The sequence below is a fragment of the Natrix helvetica genome (assembly GCF_964273705.1).
Source record: "Natrix helvetica genome assembly, chromosome: 15".
Lineage (NCBI taxonomy): Eukaryota > Metazoa > Chordata > Lepidosauria > Squamata > Natricidae > Natrix > Natrix helvetica.
This window is the reverse complement of record NC_138565.1, coordinates 12,336,782-12,356,790: the sequence shown is the minus strand read 5'-3', so window position 1 is coordinate 12,356,790 and position 20,009 is coordinate 12,336,782. Positions and strand designations below refer to the sequence as shown.

The 20,009-nt window shown below is 48.4% G+C and overlaps 2 protein-coding genes across 2 annotated transcripts in view; one reads left to right on the top strand and one right to left on the bottom strand.

The window, feature by feature from the left end:
• Nucleotides 1-20,009, top strand: part of LOC309399377 (maestro heat-like repeat family member 5) — a gene marked incomplete at both ends in the record, with an annotated part of 248,495 nt that overhangs the window by 37,142 nt on the left and 191,344 nt on the right.
• LOC309399349 (maestro heat-like repeat-containing protein family member 7) overlaps nt 686-20,009 on the bottom strand; it is a gene marked incomplete at both ends in the record, with an annotated part of 32,272 nt that continues 12,948 nt past the window's right edge. Inside the window, 17 exons of the mRNA XM_081967085.1 lie at nt 686-852; nt 972-1,037; nt 1,490-1,592; nt 2,402-2,527; nt 3,069-3,215; nt 4,003-4,179; nt 5,816-5,959; nt 6,649-6,763; nt 8,587-8,724; nt 8,959-9,140; nt 9,476-9,623; nt 14,348-14,502; nt 15,006-15,155; nt 15,484-15,602; nt 16,607-16,742; nt 17,148-17,252; nt 17,405-17,500. Of these exons, the coding sequence (XP_081823211.1) occupies nt 686-852; nt 972-1,037; nt 1,490-1,592; nt 2,402-2,527; nt 3,069-3,215; nt 4,003-4,179; nt 5,816-5,959; nt 6,649-6,763; nt 8,587-8,724; nt 8,959-9,140; nt 9,476-9,623; nt 14,348-14,502; nt 15,006-15,155; nt 15,484-15,602; nt 16,607-16,742; nt 17,148-17,252; nt 17,405-17,500 (2,274 nt within the window). The remainder of the gene's footprint in view (nt 853-971; nt 1,038-1,489; nt 1,593-2,401; nt 2,528-3,068; nt 3,216-4,002; nt 4,180-5,815; nt 5,960-6,648; nt 6,764-8,586; nt 8,725-8,958; nt 9,141-9,475; nt 9,624-14,347; nt 14,503-15,005; nt 15,156-15,483; nt 15,603-16,606; nt 16,743-17,147; nt 17,253-17,404; nt 17,501-20,009) is intronic.

Genomic DNA, 20,009 nt, shown 5'->3' with positions numbered 1-20,009 from the left:
CTAGTGGCTTTTTATTGGAATCTTATTTGTTAAGCATTGATGTCACCTCCTCCATGCCACATCTGTATATTTGTTTTTGATTGTACGGCGCCCCGAGTCCCTTTGCGGAGAGGGGGCGACTGATAAGTCAAATAAATAAATAAATAAATAAATAAATAAATAAATAAATAAATAAATAAATAAATAAATAAATAAATAAATAAATAAATAAATAAATAAATAAATAAATAAATAAATAAATAAATAAATAAATAAATAAATAAATAAATAAATATCAGCTGGAAGGGAGGTGCCCAGAGGGTCCTTGGTTGCCCCCTTCCCCTCTTTGGAAGAGCTTTATAGCTCCTGCTGCCTTAAGAAAGTTCCAAACACCCTTAAAGATCCATCTCCTCCTGGGCACCCTTTCTTTTAACTATTGCCATCTGGCAGACGGTACAGGACAATAAAAACAAGGACAAGTACACTGAAAAAGAGCTTCCATCCCAGAGCAGTAATTATCTTGAATTCTACTGTAGAGGGCAACAGAAATGCAATATCAGGAGTTTTCAATTTCATCGTATAGAATGTATAGTTCTATACAATTGCATACTTTTATTTTTAATGTATAATATACTGTACACTAAAGAAGGCACAACTTTGTTATATGAGGTGCCAAGACAATAAAGTAAAGGATTAAACTATTTAACTATGATAATTTGGTCTTGGAGATGCTCTGGATGACTTTGGAGAGGAGCTGGCTACTAATGAGAGCAGGGTTGATCCGATGGCCATACTGCCGGAAGATTACTTCCATGGACCCAGCTGCAGCCTGAGCCACGGAGGCTTCGGGATCCTCTTGCAGATCCCGGAGACCTGGAAGGAATCCAGAAAAGAAATGATTACCAGGATCCACCTTGAGAACCAACCCCGATCAGGGCCAGAGCTTCTGGAGAGAAAGTCTCCACTTCAAGCGAGGGAACTTTGAAACTCACCCAGGAAAACTTCTTCGATTTGTTTGGAAATCACCAGATCCCGTGTCATGTATTGTGCGCAGCAGCCTAGACACATGCAAAGAAAAGGTTGGTGGAGTTGGCAGAGACGGCTAAATCGACTGATTCAAGAAAGAAAACGCAGAATTCTTTTATTTCTACTTGGAAGAGTCGCTTTGGGGCTTTACGGGATGGTCCCAGGAATTGGGTCTGTCTAGAGATGGAATGGAAAGAATTTCATACAACTCGTACTTATGACGGTTGCAGAGTCTTGGGGGTCACCTGATCACTTTTTGCAACCTTCGAGAGAGCAAACTCCAGAATGAAGCTAGATTCAATTAACAACCACATGACTCACTTAAAAACCGCGGCGATACCCTTAAGAAAGGGGGCCGTGTGTGTGTCTGTGTGTGTGTCTGTGTGTGTGTGTGTGTGTAATAATGGTCAGCATGCCTGGCCTTAGGCCTCCCGCCTGCCCTGGTTTTTCCTCCCCTCCTTCCAGAGTTCGCATTTGGGGTTACCAATTAAGAGGGCAGCTGCCTCTCGGGACAAAGGATTCCGGCTCTTTAGGAATTCCACCATCTGCTCCAACATTTCAGGCAGGTTTTCCTTGCATCGATTGATCTGGGGAACACAAGGCCACAAACAAGGCAATGAACTCTGCAGCTTCCTCTTTTTTTCTTTCTAAGGTTTCTAGTCCTCATGTCCTCAACAACAATGTCTTCAATAACATATTGAATTTTATTATACTTTATCGTATCGTAGTGTACTTTAAACTATAAGATTGTTATACTATACTATCTTTTATTATACTAAACAATATTATTATACTATACTGGACTTGACTGGACTGGACTAGACTGGATTATTGTACAATGCAATACAATATACTATTACATTATATTAAAAGTATTAGTATAATATAGTTTAATATTGTATTATATTATACACACACACATTTATGTTGTTAAAGACATTTTTATCCAAGTTAAAACCAAAAAGGAAAATAAAGAAAAATAATAGATAGTGAAAAAAGAATAGAAAAAGAAAAGGGAAAGAAAGATGATAAGGAAATGGCTTCTGGTCTTATAAATGCATTTATGTTTTGCCCTCTTTACATCGTAATTTCCCTTTTCCACAAACTGCCATTTCTAATCTCAAACCCACAAATCAGCAAGGTTTCCAGTCGTCATGGTGGCATAGAACCTCTGCTGTTCCCAAGGGAACAACAACCCAAGAAGAATCCCTCTAGTCGATTTAGTCTAGTGGTTGAGGCTTCAGGCAACAAACCAGGAGCCAAGGAGGAGGGGGAGGAGAAGCATTCGGGACGACCACCATCTTGAATGATTTATCAAAAGAAGAAAGGCAGGAGAAAAAGAAAATATATTATACTCTAATCCAGAAGAAAAGGAACCAGCTGGGCTCCTACTTACCACCTCCGAGCAGATGCTGGAATACATGCTCTGGAGACTGGTGTAAATCTCGTAGTCAAACAAAGTATCTGGAAACTCCTCCCACTTCATAAAGGAGACGCAGGAGGTCAGGGCGTTCCTGGAGAACTGGGCCGAGGGAGGAAAGGAGGCATCAGAGGAGCCGGTTCTGAGGTTATCCATCTTCGGCAGAGAAAAGCCAAACTTCTCCTTGCTCAGAGGTGGGAAAGGGGATGAGCCACCCCAAGAGGAAGCTAAGGCAGGGAAAGGGCCCCTCTGAAGGCCAGAGTTCCCCACAATTCAACCCTGATTCTCTTGGTAAACCAGGCAAACAATCAAGCAGAGAACAACCCCCTAATCGAAGACAACCCAACAGAAAACCTGCACCCACATCAAAATGATCGGGCATTAAGCAGAGGTCAAACCCTCCCTTCCAACCTACTGATGCTGTCACCTAGTTGGGTCAGGAAAGGCCTGCAAGAAAACAACCAGGTTCAGAGAACACCAAGGACCTCATAACTTCAGGATTGTCCAGAATCTCTTTGCCTTCTCCAGAGGGTCGACATGATGCAACCATGTTGCCCTGAGTGAAGATGGGGGTACAACATGGTCTCATGGAGAAGGGAGCATGAAAGAGCAGGAGCTTAGTTGACCCCGCCCTTCAACTCACCTCTTGGGTCCAAGGATTAGCCAACTGGATGACGAGAGGAATCAGGCTGCGCAGGATGGATTTGGTCAGATTCCGCTCTGTCTCCTTGACCCCATTTAAGACCAGGCCAAAAAGAGTGATGGAGATGTTGCGCAACTCGGTGTCCTCCTACGAAGGAAGAGAAACGGGTCAGTCCCTCCAATAGCATTCAGGAAATGGGAGGCATTGTGAGAACCTAGAAGAACAAACTGCAACACACACAATAGTGAGCTGAGCAAAAACTGAGAGCAGAAATTTCAGACGAGAAAACATCTCAAATTTGATTCTTCTTTGTTTCCTGAAATAGAAAGGCAGGGAGGGATCCACTAAACCTACAATAAAAGCCTTCATCACCTCCATCCTCTTCATGTGATCTGCCTCAGTTTCCCACTCACAAGACGAGGAAGAGGAGTCTGGCAACTGTTTCTCCAGACAAGGCCATGGGGATGGTTGGCCATGGGTGTAAAAGGCTTGCAGACCAACCTCTATGGTGTGATCAAGGGAGCTGTTTTCCCATCTTAGCAGCCTTCACATGTGGGGACTTCAACCTCTGGAGTTCTCAGGCCAGCAGAGTTGAGACCCACACACGTTAAAGAGTCTGAGATCAAGCAACACCAATCTGGATTTTTAATAAATATGGAGAGGGATTGATGGTGGTTTGGTGAAGCTGAAGAGAGTGGCAACCTTCTCCAGCTCTCTGGAAGGGCTCAAGGATCATCTGAAAGCTCACACACTCTTTTAGATGAGAACAGCACAGTTATTGCTGAACTATTTCTAAGCCTTTTTGATAAAATTAGAATTCTGCAGATGGTACCCAGGCCATCTTTATGGGAAAAAAAGAGAGGAGGGAGGGAGGGAGGGAGGGAGAGGAAGAGAGAGGGGGGTGGATTAGTTTGCCGTGATTTGGTTGACGTACATCAGCAAAATACTTCCCCAGGACCGGAATAAGATTGACAGCTTTCCATCCATAGGTTTGAACTTTCAGATACCGGAATAGGAACTGAAGAGTCCGTAAGGATTCCTTTGCCACACTTTTTTCTGGGTGACAAGCACAGTTGACCACAGGGACTAGCACCGGCTCTAACATCGTATTCTGGAGGAAGGAGGGAAAAAAGGGAGCAATTAAACATGGTCACTGGAGTTCTCTGAGTCTACGAATGACAAACACAGAGAAGCCCCCATAACCTAGAATCACAGGGTTGAAAGGGAACTTGGAGGTCATCTAGTCCAACCCCCTGCTCAAGCAGGTGGCCTTGTACCATTTCAGATCAATGGTTGTTCAGTCTCTTCTTGAAAGCCTTCAGTGTTGGAGCACCCACAACCTCTGGAGGCAAGTCGTTCCACTGGTGAATTGTCCTCATTGTCAGGGAATTTCTCCTTAGTTCCACGTTGCTTCTCTCCTTCATTAGTTCCCACCCATTGCTTCTTGTTCTCCTTTCAGGGGCTTCGTGGAATCAGTTGCCCCCCCCATTATTTGTGGAAGCACTTCAAATATTAAAAGTCTCATCTCATCCCAGCCCCACTTTTTGTTGTTAGACTAAAACTACCTAGTTCCCCAATTCTTCATCCTATGTTTTGCCTCAGCTCCACACTTCAGCTTTCACAGTTAAACCTACCATCATGTTCCCCATTTCAAGCACATAAACATGTGCACTTAGAACATACAACACGGCATATCAGAGTCAGAAGGGACCTTGGAGGTCTTCTAGTCCAACCCCTGCTCGAGCAGGAGATTCTATACCATGAATGGTTTTCCAGTCTCTTTTGGAAAACCCACACGTTTTGGAGATCAGTCCTTCCATTGCTTGATTGCTCTCACCGTTAGTAAAATTTCTCCTTAATTCCAGGTTGATTCTCTCCTTGGTTGGTTTCCAACCATTCTTTCTCCTCTTTCTTTTGACCACCTGGTCTTTGTAGGAGCCTTCAAATATTGGAACAGGTGCCATCCTGTCTCCCCTAGTCCTTCTTTTCATTAGACTAGGCATTCCCAGTTCCTGTAAGCGTTCTTCGTATGCTCTTGGGTTGCAATGATAAGAAAACTGGATGAGATGTATAAATGGAGAAAACCATAACACCCAGCATCCCAGGTGGAGGTTCCCCGTGATCTCCAATCCTGCAAGGGAAGATCTTGGGGAAATAGCTGGGCGTGAGGAAGCTGGATGATTGTTAGGTCAGCTCAGGGGCTTCCTCATCCCAGGGGTTTGATGCAAAACACTCCATCACTGGAGGTTTTTAAGAAGAGAGTAGACAGTCTCTTATCTGAATTAGCTTAGGTTCTCCTGCTTGAGCAGAAGGCTGGACTAGAAGACCGCAAGGTCTCTACTACTAGGAAAACCAGTAGTAATGGTTGTCCAGTCTCTTCTTGAAAGCCTCCAGTGTTGGAGCACCCACAACCTCTGGAGGCAAGTTGTTCCACTGGTTAATTGTTCTCAGTATCGGGAAATTTCTCCTTAGGTCTAGGTTGCTTCTCTCCTTGATTAGCTTCCATCCGTTGCTTCTTGTTCTGCTTTAGATGTCCTCCAAGAGGATCTGTCTCCAAATTGATCCTTCAGATCTTCCAGGGATGCCGCCATGTTTGTAGAAGAGTCGCCACTGTAGCTGAGGGCATCCTCTTTCTGGGGGTTGTCTTCTTCTCCTCCTTCTACCCTTCCTAGCCTTGTAGACTTCCCAGAGAGGTCACACCTGCTGCTCCCTTGAAAGTCCCTCACTTCCTGCCCCCCATCTCTTACCTCCAAGGGGTGCTGGAGAAGATACCCCACACCACGAACAGCAAATATTTGGATGAGGGGATATGGCTGAGCCATCCAGTCTTGGAGGACATTGAGGATGTCCTTCATGATGAAGAATTCTCCAAACTCCGGGTGATAGAGAAGCTGGGGAAGAAGAGTGGAGAGACAGAGCATTAGCAAAACAAAGGAAGGGAACTTTCCTCAGAGCCTCTATGAAGAGATGCCACATTCAACCATTACGGGGAGAAGAAAAGACAGTCCTCGTTTAGTGACTGCGGAAAGTCACCATGTCACTGACAAAAGGGACAATTTCATTTTTCAAACTTATGGCCATTGATCACGGTCACGTGATCAAAAATTGGATATTTGAGGGTCCGTATTTATGACAGTTGCAATGTTTAGAAGTTACGTGATCCATTTTGTGACCGTCTGATAAGCCAAGTAATATGTCGAGGACTACAGTATCGCAAAGGTAGTGCAAATGATAGTAAGAATACAAAACTGCCTATACTGCAAAGAGGAAAAGGAATTTGGGGTCATTGAGTCTTCCTCCCTCCCTCCCTCCTTCTCTCCCTCCCTCCCTGCCTCTTTCTCTCTCTCCCATTCCACCGATTAACAGAATAAGAGGAGACCTTAGAGGTCTTCTAGTCCAACCCCTTGACCAAGCAGGAGACCATCTACTATGTCAGACAAATGGCTCTCCAGTCTCTTCTTCAAGGCCTCTAGTGATAGAGCCCCCACAACTTCAAGTTCCTATCCATAAAGTCCTCATGAACCCTGCTCAACATTCCTGGAGATCCACAATGTTGTGGTGCATCACAATGTCTCCTCACCTCTGAGAAGAACACCATCCCAATTGTCTTCTCCCTTAAATCGGGATGGTGCAGGTAGTTGTTGGCCTGTCTGAACATCACCTTCAGCTCCACTTTAGAGTAGTTGAAGAGTTTCCTAAAGATCAAATAGGGAGAAATCAGACAAGATCTGATCGCAGAGATGGCGGTTGAGACCCCCAAGCTACTGGTTATGGGGGATTTCAATCTGTCGTCGATAGGCGAATCATCCGAGGCGGCTTGGGAGTTCATGGCTTCCATGACAGCCATGGACCTGACCCAAATAATTCAGGGCCCCACACACAAGGGAGGCCACACGGTGGACCTTATTTTTGTCTCTGGCCATGTGACAGCCGTGGCAAGGGGGGCGTTCCACCAGGTTCGCCTGGTGCACCAATTGCGTCCCCTATTGGACCGGGATGCCCTTCACACAGTCACCCATGCGCTTGTGACGTCCCGCCTGGACTATTGCAATGCTCTCTACATGGGGCTCCCCTTGAGATGCACCCGAAGGCTGCAGTTGGTCCAGAATGTGGCCGCGCGGGCAATCATGGGAAGTACCAGGTACTCCCATATAACACCTCTCCTGCGCGGGCTGCACTGGCTACCTGTGGCTTTTCGGGTGCGTTTCAAGGTGTTGACTATCATCTTTAAAACACTCCATGGCACAGGACCTAGTTATCTGCGGGATCGCATCCTACCCCACACATCCCTGCAACCAATTCGCTCTCACAGAGAGGGACTCCTCCGGGTGCCGTCCACTAGGCAATGCCAGCGGGCGGCGCCCAGGAGTAGGGCCTTCTCTGTGATGGGCCCGACCCTCTGGAATGACCTCCCCCCCGACATCAGAACAACCACCGATCTCCGCTCCTTCCGCAAGAAACTTAAGACCCACCTGTTCCAATTAGCTGGCCTGGCCCAACCGTAGTTTTAATCTTCAATCCCTCTGGCCGGTATTTTAAATTTTTGGCGGTAGACCTTTTAATTTTTTTAATTTTTATTATTACTGTACAGGCTTTATATTTAATCTGTTTTTAAGGGGTATCTAATATTTTTTACTGTGTATATGGTTTTTTAGCTGCTGTCTGTACACCGCCCCGAGTCCCTTCGGGGAGAGGGGGCAGTCTATAAATACAATAAAATAATAAATAAATAAATAAATAAATAAATAAATAAATAAATAAATAAATAAATAAATAAATAAATAAATAAATAAATAAATAAATAAATAAATAAATAAATAAATAAATAAATAAATAAATAAATAAATAAATAAATAAATAAATAAATAAATAAAATCTGCTGGTGAGTGAGGAGAAAATCACCAAGCTAGAGAAAAGATTATCTGAATTATGGATAAATGAATTACTCAATGAATTACTCCATTTAGATAATGTCTCACCCTCCCTCTCTTTCTCTGTCTTTCTCTCCCTCTCCTTCCCACCGTCCCTCTCCATCTCATTCTCTCTCTCCTTTTATGTCTCCCTCTTACACTCCCTCTCTTTCTCTCCTCCTTTCTCCATCCCTCTTCCTCTCTTTCCCTCTCCCTCTCCTCTCCCTCCCTCTTCCCCCTCTCCCTAACTTTCTCTCTCTCTGCCTCTTCTTCCTCCTCTCCCTCTGCCCTCCCCTCCCATCTATCACCCTCACTCTTCCTCTCTCTCTCTCTCTCTTCCTCCCCTCTTCCCTCCCTCTTCCCCATCTCCCTCACTTTCTCTCTCTCTGCCTCTTCTTCCTCCTCTCCCTCTGCCCTCCCCTCCCCTCTATCACCCTCCCTCTTCCTCTCTCTCTCTCTCTCTTCCTCCCCTCTTCCCTCCCTCTTCCCCCTCTCCCTCACTTTTCTCACTCTGCCCCTTCTTCTTCCTCCTCTCTCTCTCTGCCTTCTCCTCCCTCTCTCACCCACTGACACTTGTAGCCAAGCTCTTTGGACTTTGAAGTTCTTACCGGACCAGGTGGAAAATGGCCTCAAACAGACTATCTGGGCTCAAGAGCATCTCCCAGCATCCCACCATCCCCAAATCTTTGTACTCCTCTTCATATCCGGCAGACAGGATGAGGTTTTTGATCGCCTGCACAGTCGTGCTAAATCAAAGAAAGGGAGAAGAGTTGGTGCCAATCCTTCGGGCGATGCCCCCTGCAAAGGCCAGGCTTACCCTGATGCCAACCGGCCTCCCGCTGCCCTTCAGGAGATCTCCAGGTTTCACTTGGCGGCTTGTGAAACAACCACAAAACACAACAGCAAATCAGCCTCCCTTTATTTCTTCCCCCTCCAGTGATATCCTGTAGGATCCAGATTGGGCCCAGGAGATTCCTTACCCCAAATGGTTGATCTGTTCTGAAAGGTCTGTGACTCTGCTGGACCTCCTGGCCCCACTCTTGCTGGCTCCCAGGAGGAAGTACAGCTGCGTGACCAGGGCAAGGAGCAGGTTGGAGAATTTTTTGTGGAGGAGCTCAGCAGCGTTCGGGAGGGACAGGAGGAAACAGAGAGCGTTGGTGGCCTAGAAGCGGGATGAAAGAAGCGTCACCTTGGGCTCCCCAGGTAACTTAGATTCATCACCTTCTTCTTCTTCCTCCTCTTCTTCTAACGTTCCCAGAAACACTTGCAGGGTGGAGTCTGGCTATCTAAATGGAGCTGGGGGTTTACTGGCCAGATGCCCTTCCTGTTGCCAATGAGGAGTTTTGTTCGGCAGATATATTCTCATTGTGCCCAGGGAGAGAAACATCTGCCTCCACCTAAAGGAGGGGGGCTTACACCAAATGATGCTCCAATTTCAGCCCCCAGCCACTTGCCCACTGCCTCCCTCCTCCCTTCCCTCAGGTGTGGAGGGCTTACCGCAATGGGCATGAGGGACTTGCTGTTCCTCCTTGTGAGGGCGTCGGTGCTGGGGTCTTGGTCCTGCAGCCTTTTCAAGAGGGGCTTCATGATCTTGAGGTTGGCATAATGGTCCACAGCCAGCGCCCCCCAAACCTCCCTGGCACTTCTGCGGAGGGGGAGAAACAGATGGGGTGGAAAACAGATCTTTCCCCACTTCAGAAGAGACGGCCAGTCCAGATAGATGAACTCCCAACGGAAGGAAGGATTGGAAAACCGATGGCCAAATAAATGGCTCTCATTAGAGCCGAGGGAGTCCACTGTGCCACAGACGTCCGGATGTGAATCCCTTGTTGTGAAATGGGGCCCTGGGAGGCAGTTGGGCCTGCTGATAGTATACCTGGCTCCCCGCCATACATCAGCGACCCTGCCTGAGCTCCTGGAGCTGATCGCATCGGTGGCGGTTGAGACCCCCAAACTTCTAGTGATGGGGGATTTTAACCTGCCATCGGTGGGAGAAGCATCAGAGGGGGTTCGGGAGTTCATGGCTTCCATGATAGCCATGGACCTGACTCAAATGATTCAGGGCCCGACACATGAGGGAGGTCACACCTTGGACCTTGTTTTTGTCTCTGGCCAGTGGTTGAGTGATCTGGGAGGAGGGAATTTAACCATCACTCCCCTGTCATGGTCAGATCACTCACTCCTCCGACTTGACTTCCCTGGTGCTACCCCTCGCTGCGGGGAGGCAGAACCAGAAAACACTAGATGGTTCCACCCCAGGCGCCTGATGGAACCAGATAGGTTCCAGACGGAGCTTGGTCCACCTCCTGCAGCCCTGACCCGCCCTCGGGTAGAGGACCTGGTGGCCGCGTGGAATAATGCGACTACCGGGGCCTTGAACCGGGTGGCGCCTTTGCGGCTTCTCCGGAGGCAACGATCCACCCTGGCTCCTTGGTTTACCGAGGAGCTAAGGGTGATGAAGCGCCGCAAGAGATGCCTAGAGAGTCGTTGGAGATCCTCCCGATCCGAATTTGACCGAGCACAGGTACGAGCCCATTTAAGGACGTACCTAGTGGCATTGAGAACGGCCAAACGTCAATATTGTGCCGCTCTCATTGCATCCGCAGAGAACCGCCCTGCCGCCCTGTTTCGGGTGTCCCGCTCCCTTCTGTTTCAGAGGCCGCGGGAGCCCCCTTTACAGGGTAGGGCAGAGGAATTTGGGAAATATCTGCAGGATAAAGTCGCTCAAATCCGGAAGGATTGGGTCCCCTTCAGTGGCCCAGTCGAGAAACCTTTTTGGGAGGAGTTTGACTTGGTTGTCATCGAGGATTTGGACAGATTGCGTGGACGACTGCGACCTACCACATGTTTACTGGACCCGTGTCCCTCCTGGCTTGTACTGGCATCCTGGGAGGTTACACGCGACTGGCTCCTGGGCCTAGTGAACGCTTCGTTGGGTGAGGGGTCTCTTCCGGCCGCCTTGAAAGAGGCGGTGGTGAGACCCTTGCTCAAGAAGCCTTCTCTGGACCCTACGGAGCTGGCCAATTATCGCCCTGTCTCCAACCTTCCCTTTTTGGCGAAGGTTGTAGAGAGTGTGGTGGCTTCTCAGTTCCCACGACATCTGGAGGAGAATGATTATCTAGACCCACGCCAGTCCGGCTTTCGCCCCGGGCACAGTACAGAGACGGCCTTGGTCGCGTTGGTGGATGATCTCTGGAGGGCCAGAGATAGGGGTTGTTCCTCTATCCTGGTCCTATTAGACCTCTCGGCGGCTTTTGATACCATCGACCATGGTATCCTGTTGCACCGACTGGAGGGGTTGGGGGTCCGGGGCACCGTTTTGTGGTGGTTCGGCTCCTACCTCTCTGGCCGGACGCAACGTGTGTTGGCAGGGGAGCAGAGGTCGACCCTAAGCCCCCTTACTTGTGGGGTGCCACAGGGGTCGGTCCTCTCGCCACTCCTGTTCAACACATACATGAAGCCGCTGGGTGAGATCATCCGTGGTTTCAGGGTGGGATATCATCTGTACGCTGATGATACTCAGCTGTACATTTCCACCCCCAACCACCCCAATGAGGCCATCGAAGTGATGTCCCGGTGTGTGGAAGCCGTACGGGTCTGGATGGATGACAACCGACTCAAGCTCAACCCTTCCAAGACGGAGTGGCTGTGGGTTCCGGCCCCCCGGTTCAACCAGTTAATCCCATCTCTGGCCATTGGGGGCATTCAACTCGCCCCTGTGGAGCGGGGGCGCAATTTGGGCATCCTCCTGGATGCCAGGCTGTCCATGGATGACCATGTGACAGCCGTGGCCAGGGGGGCGTTCCACCAGGTTCGCCTGGTGCGCCAATTGCGCTCCCTATTGGACAGGGACGCCCTACGCACAGTCACCCATGCGCTGGTGACGTCTCGCCTGGACTACTGTAACGCTCTCTACATGGGGCTTCCCTTGAAATGCACTCGGAGACTGCAGTTGGTCCAGAATGCGGCCGCGCGGGTGATTATGGGGAGTACTAAGTACTCCCATGTGACACCTCTCCTGCACGAGCTGCACTGGCTTCCTGTGGTCTATCGGGTGCGTTTCAAGGTCTTGATTACGATCTTTAAAGCGCTCCATGGCTCAGGACCTAGTTACCTGCGGGATCGTATTCTGCCCCATACATCCCTACGACCCATCCGCTCGCACAGAGAGGGACTTCTCCAGGTGCCGTCCACCAGACAGTGCCATGGGGCGGCGCCTAGGAGCAGAGCCTTCTCTGTGGCGGGCCCAGCCCTGTGGAATGACCTCCCCCCGGATATTAGGACCACTACTGACCTCCGCTCCTTCCGTGTAAAGCTCAAGACCCACCTATTCCAAATAGCCGGCCTGGCTCAATCATAACTTCATAACGCTCCTGATGGGTTTTTTAATAATTTTATTTAATGGGATTTTAAATTGTGTTTTTTAATTGTCTTTCACTTATGAGTCTACCTCCTCCATGCACATGTATATGTCTTTGTTCTTTATGTATGTATGTGTGTCTTTATCTGTATTTTATCTGTTTTGATTGTACGCCGCCCCGAGTCCTTCGGGAGAGGGTTGCGGCTAATCAAATAAAATTATTATTATTATTATTATTATTATTATTATTATTATTATTATTATTATTATTATTATTATTATTATTATTATTATTATTATTATTATTATTATTATTATTATTATTATTCATCCCCCCAAAATATCTCTATATACACAGGTAGTTCTTGACTTACGACCGTTTGTCCAGCAGCCATTCAAAGGAACAACGGCATTGAAAAAAGCGACTTATTCCCAGTTTTCACACGTTCCAGCATCCTCGGGATCATCTGACCAAAATTCAGACTCCTGGACAACTGGTTCAGATTTACGACCGTCCCAAAGTCAAGCGATCACATTTTGCGAACTTCTAACAGGCACATTCAATCGGGAAGCCAGATTCACTTAATGACCATGTTTCTCGCTTGACAACTGCAGTGACTCACTTAACAAATGTGACAAGAAAAGTCGTAAAATATCTTTCAAAGTTCATTCCTATCTCGACCCTCATCTGATGTGACCTCCCCACTAGAAGACTTCATCTGTGACACACCCATGGCCCATCAGGACCTCCATCAGAAGACCCTCACCTGACACGACCTTTACTGACCTCCACATCACAAGACCCATCACAACATCCCCACCTCACATGACCTTCAATCTGAGATGACCTCCCCATCACAAGACCTTCACTTGATAAGATCCACACCTGACATGACCTCCACGTCACAAGACCCATCACAAGATCCCCCACCTCACATGACCCTCAATCTGAGATGACCTCCCCATCACAAGACCCTCACTTGATAAGATCCACACCTGACATGACCTCTCCATCACAAGTCCCTCACTTGATATGACCCTCACCTGACATGACCTCCACGTCACAAGACCCATCACAAGATCCCCCACCTCACATGACCCTCAATCTGAGATGACCTCCCTCTTAACAAGACCCTCACTTGATAAGATCCACACCTGACATGACCTCTCCATCACAAGTCCCTCACTTGATATGACCCTCACCTGACATGACCTCCACATCACAAGACCCATCACAAGATCCCCCACCTCACATGACTCTCAATCTGAGATGACCTCCCTCTTAACAAGACCCTCACTTGATAAGATCCACACCTGACATGACCTCTCCATCACAAGTCCCTCACTTGATATGACCCTCACCTGACATGACCTCCACATCACAAGACCCATCACAAGATCCCCCACCTCACATGACCCTCAATCTGAGATGACCTCCCTCTTAACAAGACCCTCACTTGATAAGATCCACACCTGACATGACCTCTCCATCACAAGTCCCTCACTTGATATGACCCTCACCTGACATGACCTCCACATCACAAGACCCATCACAAGATCCCCCACCTCACATGACCCTCAATCTGAGATGACCTCCCTCTTAACAAGACCCTCACTTGATAAGATCCACACCTGACATGACCTCTCCATCACAAGTCCCTCACTTGATATGACCCTCACCTGACATGACCTCCACATCACAAGACCCATCACAAGATCCCCCACCTCACATGACTCTCAATCTGAGGTGACCTCCCCATCACACGACCTTCTGACGACACCAAGCCCTTACAAGCAGAAGATCACCAGCATTGGCGTTCCTTAAACTCCACTGAAGATGTTACCTTGCCTGGTAACAAAACATTTGGAAACCAACGCAGAAGCTCAGAGAACCAACCTCCACCCTCTCCCTCCACCTGAGGTACAGGGATTCACCCCATCGCAAAGGATGGAGAGTCTCTGATGAATCCAAGGCAAGAGGAGGCCCATCTCCTTGAAGTTCTTCTTACCCATCACAGCCAATGGAGGATTCCAGCAATATGTCCACAACTGGGTTGACCCTCTTGGATGCCAGGTGACATACGGCCTTGAGGGTGAGGTCTTTCGTTGCTGGGTGGGCAATATTCGGGAGACGCTGGTAAATCTCCTTTAATATCATGGGTAGCTATGGCAAAAGAGAGATCGGAGGGATGAGATCCAGTGCTGGTCTCCATTGGAGATGCAGTAGAGACGATAACTCCCACCCATTGGGGGAAATAAATTGGCCCCCACAATGTCTCAATGTTTGCCCTACATTTTTGAAAGGACTCCTGATTTGTCCAGCCGCCTGTGATATTTTATTGGTTTACTTTAGGAGATTTATATTGCTGCCTATTCACATATGGCGACTCAAGGTGGATGACAAAGATGTAAAAACATCTGGAGCCTTAACCACTGGCACACTGGCTCACCAAATGTTATTTTTCATGAAACCAATATGGCTCCTTTGTTTTGCCCTTACCTTCTTCTGGGAGGTTTGGATAGCTCAGTGGTCTCCCATCCAGCCCTAGCCTTCTTAAAACCAGCCAAAGTGTCGTCACTGAGCCAACAAGGTCTCAGCCGTTCTCGTCTTTGCTTTCTAAAAAATCTCCTACATCCCTTTTGCTCCAAGCCCTGCAATTTTCTTACCTCCTCCAGATCCATGCCACACTCCTCCAGGATGGAGTTGAGGAGCTGCCCCGCAGACTGGGATATGTTCTTTTCCACGTGTGTCAAGGCCTCCAGGGCTTCCAGGATCACCTGCGTTAGCTGCAATGGGCTGAGGTGCTCCCCAAAGGCCTATCGGAGAGAAGGAAAGGAGGCCATGCAGAGATGCCTCAGGGCTTTGACTCCCTTCTCTTGAGACTTTGACCCAGATTGGGGGACAGCACACCATCTAGAGAGGCAGGCCTTATTCCATGTCCTCCATCAGGTGGGATTCAGATGGGGGTCAAGAAAGCCAACATGGCAGCTGCCCTTTCTTCCTCCTAGGCATTGGAGAGGAGGGGTACCCAAAGCCCGACCTTGGGTGGATGCTGTCCCCACTGTGAGATTGACTCCTTTGAGGGTCTCTGGGTCAGGAGGAGGAGCAAAAGGAAGACAGGCCAAAGGCTGATCCAAAACATACCTTCACCATTTTGGAGATGTTGTTGTAGAAGATCCCAGAACCCGAAACAAAGAAATCCTCACGCAACCAATGTACAATATTCCCCTTTTTATTCTTCCCTTTCTTGTCCATTTCTTTCGCTTTGGATGGAGGGGAAAAAACCACAAGGTCAGATTTTGGCCTTCAAAACTTGGGAAGTTCCTTCATCTGACTGCCTGTTTAGTCGTTGCAACAGAAGAGAAGATCTGGAGCTCAGGGTCGACCTGAGGGGTCCCTGGTGCTCTTTGCGCTGGGAGGAGGGGTCCTTGCAGGCGTTTCATTGCCCAAGTAGGGATGTTGGCCATCAATGCTTATAGAAGCACAGAAAAAAGATCCCTCCCTTCAAGTACTGATGAACTTACCTAGTTGGGTCATGAAATGTCAAGAGGAAAACCACCAAGCTCAGAGACCACAGTCCTTCTCCTTCTCCTCCTCTAACTCCTTCCCCTCTCTCCCTCTCTGTTCCCTACTTTCTCACTACCTCCTCTTCCCTTCCCCCTCATCTTCCTCCCCCACTCTCTCCTCCTCCTCCCATTTCCTCATCTTCCTCTCCCTTCCCTCCCTTCTCATTGCCTCCTCCACTTGCTGCTCCACTTCCTCCTCCTTCTCCCCCTGTCTTCCTCTCCCTCTCTCCTCCTTGCTCCCTGCCCTTCTCTTCATTGCTCCTTCTCTCTCCTCCTTCTCCTCCCTAACTGACTCACTTAACGTGAGAATCTCCATCTTAAAAGGACCCCTGGCCCACTTGCTGCTACTCTTCCTCCTGTTTCTCCTGCTTCTCCTCCCTGTCTCCCTTTCTCCCTCTCCTCCTCCTCCTTGCTCCTTTGCTCTCTCTCTTCATCGCTCCTTCTCTCTCTCTCCTATCACCTCCTCCTCCTCCTCCTCCTCCTCCTTCCTAGCTGACTCACTTAACATGAGGATCTCCATCTTAAAAGGACCCCTGGCCCTGAGAAGTGCCAATATCAACCGCCAATTCCAGGCATCTCTGCCAAGCCAAACGATCAGTTTCTTAGCCACGCCACAGGCTGTGCCACCTAATGCTCTCCTGGGCAGGGGGCATCCCTGGTCCTCTTGCAGCAAGTCAGCCCTTGGAGTACAAAGTTCTCACCCATTTTGCTCATGATGAGGTGGTGCAGGTGGTAGGCAGCCTCTGCGGACGTCTGGCCAACAACTGGGCTGGTGTCGCCAATGTGCAGGGCCAGCAAAGCCACCAGCTGTCCCAGCAAAGAAAAGTCAGCTGTGGTCTAAGGAAAGGAAGGGAAAAGGAGGGGGGAAAGGAGAAGGGGAGGGGGCTCATGAAGCTTTCAGCTGGCTAAAATTAGGGAATAATGTTAGCATCATAGAATCATAGAATTATCAAATATTTGAATCTTAGAATCTTTGAATCACAGAACCTGAGAATTAAGAACTTCAGAATCTTTGAATCACAGAACCTTAGAATTACAGAATCATAGAATCACAGCATGACAGAACCGCAGTTGCTGGAAGGGACCGTGGAGGGCTTCTCCTCCAACCCTCTGCTCAAGCAGGGCTCCTTGTATCCTCCTGGTCACATCCCAAAGGTGCTTTTCCCAAAAGGCAGCTGGACTTTCTTGGAGTTTTTCCTTTCTTTGAAAACATTTCACTTCTCATCCCAAAGGGAGACTTACGTCGAAACTGACGTTGTCCGAAACGAACTTGAGGAGGTGCCTGGTGCTCTTGAGGGCCCTCTCTCTCTCGTGGCTCTTGGGAGAGTCGATCCAGGGATTTGTGTGCTGCCAGGGGAAACGAAAGAGAAGGAGGAAAGGAGGAATGGATCATTCCCAGTTGGAAGAGCCACAGACTCCACAGGGGGACAGAAGGGCCAAATCCAGCCTGAACATCTGGCTGACCGTCTGACCCACCCCAAGAAAGGATCTCTCTTTACCGTCAGGATCTCCTGCAGGGCATCCAAATTGGGAGCTTCGGACAGCAATCCGGTCAGCATGTTGTTGCAGGCGGTGGCCGTCTGCTGATAGAAATCCTAAAAAAAAGGAGAAAATATCAGAAGGAAGGAGGGGCGTCAAGGAATAAACGGCACCTGAAAGAGGCAGAAATCCAGGGGTGGGGAACTGATGGCCCTTTTTCTGACTGGGGCACTGCAGCTCCCAACCTTCCTGAGCCAGCCATGGAATTCTGGGAGTTGAAGTCCAGAGGTCTGCAGTAAATGGAGTGGCCGACATTGCAGGGCTGGTTTTTAAATAAATAAATAAATAAATATTTATTTCTTAGCCGCACCCTCTCCCGAAGGACTCGGGGCGGCGTACAATGAAACATATGAAATAAATATGTGGACAAAACAAACATATAACAGAGACATATACCAAGACATACACAAGGAGGAGGTCGGCTGATGAATAAAAAACAATTAGTATACAGTGATTAAAAAACCCCTAAATAATTAAATATAATTAAAATACCCAATTAAAAACCCGTCAGGAGCGATATGGTTAGATCAAAGTTGAGCCAGGCCAGCTACTTGGAATAGGTGGGTCTTAAGCTTAATACGAAACGAGCGGAGGTCAGAGGTATTCCTAATATCCGGAGGGAGGTCATTCCACAGGGCTGGGCCCGCCACAGAGAAGGCTCTACTCCTAGGCGCCGCCCCCCGACACTGTCTAGTGGACGGCACCTGGAGGAGGCCCTCTCTGTGCGAGCGGATTGGTCGCAGGGATGTATGGGGCAGAATACGATCCCGCAAGTAACTAGGTCCTGAGCCATGGAGCGCTTTAAAGATTGTTATCAAAACCTTGAAACACACCCGATAGACCACAGGAAGCCAGTGCAGCTCGCGCAGGAACGGTGTCACATGGGAGTACCTAGCACTCCCCATAATTACCCGCGCGGCTGCGTTCTGGACCAACTGTAGCCTCCGGGTGCATTTCAAGGGAAGCCCCATGTAGAGAGAGTTACAGTAGTCCAAGCGAGACGTTACCAGCGCATGAGTGACTGTGCGTAAGGCGTCCAGTAGGGGGCGCAATTGGCGCACCAGGCGAACCTGGTGGAACGCCCCCCTTGCCACGGCTGTCACATGGTCATCCATGGACAGCCGGGCATCCAGGAGGACGCCCAAATTGTGCGCCCGCTCCACGGGGGCAAATTGAATGCCCGCAATGGCCAATGATGGAATTAATTGGCTGAACCGGGGAGCTGGTACCCACAGCCACTCTGTCTTGGAGGGGTTGAGCTTGAGTCGGTTGTCATCCATCCAGATCCGTACGGCTTCCACACACCGGGACATCACTTCGATGGCCTCGTTGGGGTGGTTCGGGGTGGAAAAGTACAGCTGAGTATCATCAGCGTACAGGTGGTATCCCACCCCGAAACCACGGATGATCTCACCCAGCGGCTTCATATATGTGTTGAACGGGAGTGGCGAGAGGACCGACCCCTGTGGCACCCCACAAGTAAGGGGGCGTAGGGTCGACCTCTCTTCTCCTGCCAACACACGCTGCGTCCGGCCAGAAAGGTAGGAGCCGAACCACCGCAAAACGGTGCCCCGTTCCAGAGGGGGAAGAAATGCTTTATCTGCTGAACTTGAGGAACAAAAGGACTTCCTTCCTGTTTGAGTTCAGAACAGAATGACTAAAAAGTTGAATGTCTTCCTTAACAGTTCTGGGAGATTCAAATACAGGCAGTCCTCATCTTAAGACCACAATTGAGCCCAAAATTTCCATCGCTAAGGGAGACATTAGTGAAGTGAATTTTGCCCTTGTTTTACGACCTTTCTTGCCACAGTGGTTAAGTGAATCATTTTGGTTGTTAAGTTGGTCACACAGTTGTTAAGTGAATCCAGCTTCCCTATTGACTGGTCGGAAGGTCACAGAAGGAGGGTCATGTGACCCCAGAATGCTGCAACCGTCATACATCTGAACCCGTTGCAGAAAAAAAAGGGGCTGATGTCACGACGGCTCGACATGCGATCTTGGTGCTCTGAGATTGCAGTCCATATTTCTGCCACTGGACGGTCCTTTCGGACCTAAACTGTCCCACAGAGATGGTGATTGAGAAGGGCACTTCCTGCTGATCTCAGGGACACCGCAAAGTTCCTGAAAGATCCAGGAATTGCCTTTATTTCTGTTGACAGAAACGCAGCAAATGAAGCTGTTGAAGTTGGGACAGCTCCCAAGGAATAGGAACAATAGGAACAAAGCGAAAAGAGAAAGTGTGTCAAATTGGTGAGGAAATTTTATTATTAGAAAAAGAGACTACCCCTCCCCCCCAAAAATTAAGTTAAATTAAAATTGAAGATAGAAGACTAAGCGGCAAAATAAATCTACATTAAACTTAGTGTGTTATCCTGTTTTTTTCATGGATGGAATTTTTGCAAAGGCTTCCTATTTTTTTAAACTGAATGGATTAATTTTTTCTTCTTTTTTCACTTTTGTTTACACCTATGGATTAAAAATTTCCTTTTTTTTTAATAATGCTTCTTTGGATTGATTGGATTGTTTTTTATCTCCATTTATGGGTTTTTTCCTTTCTGAAGCTTG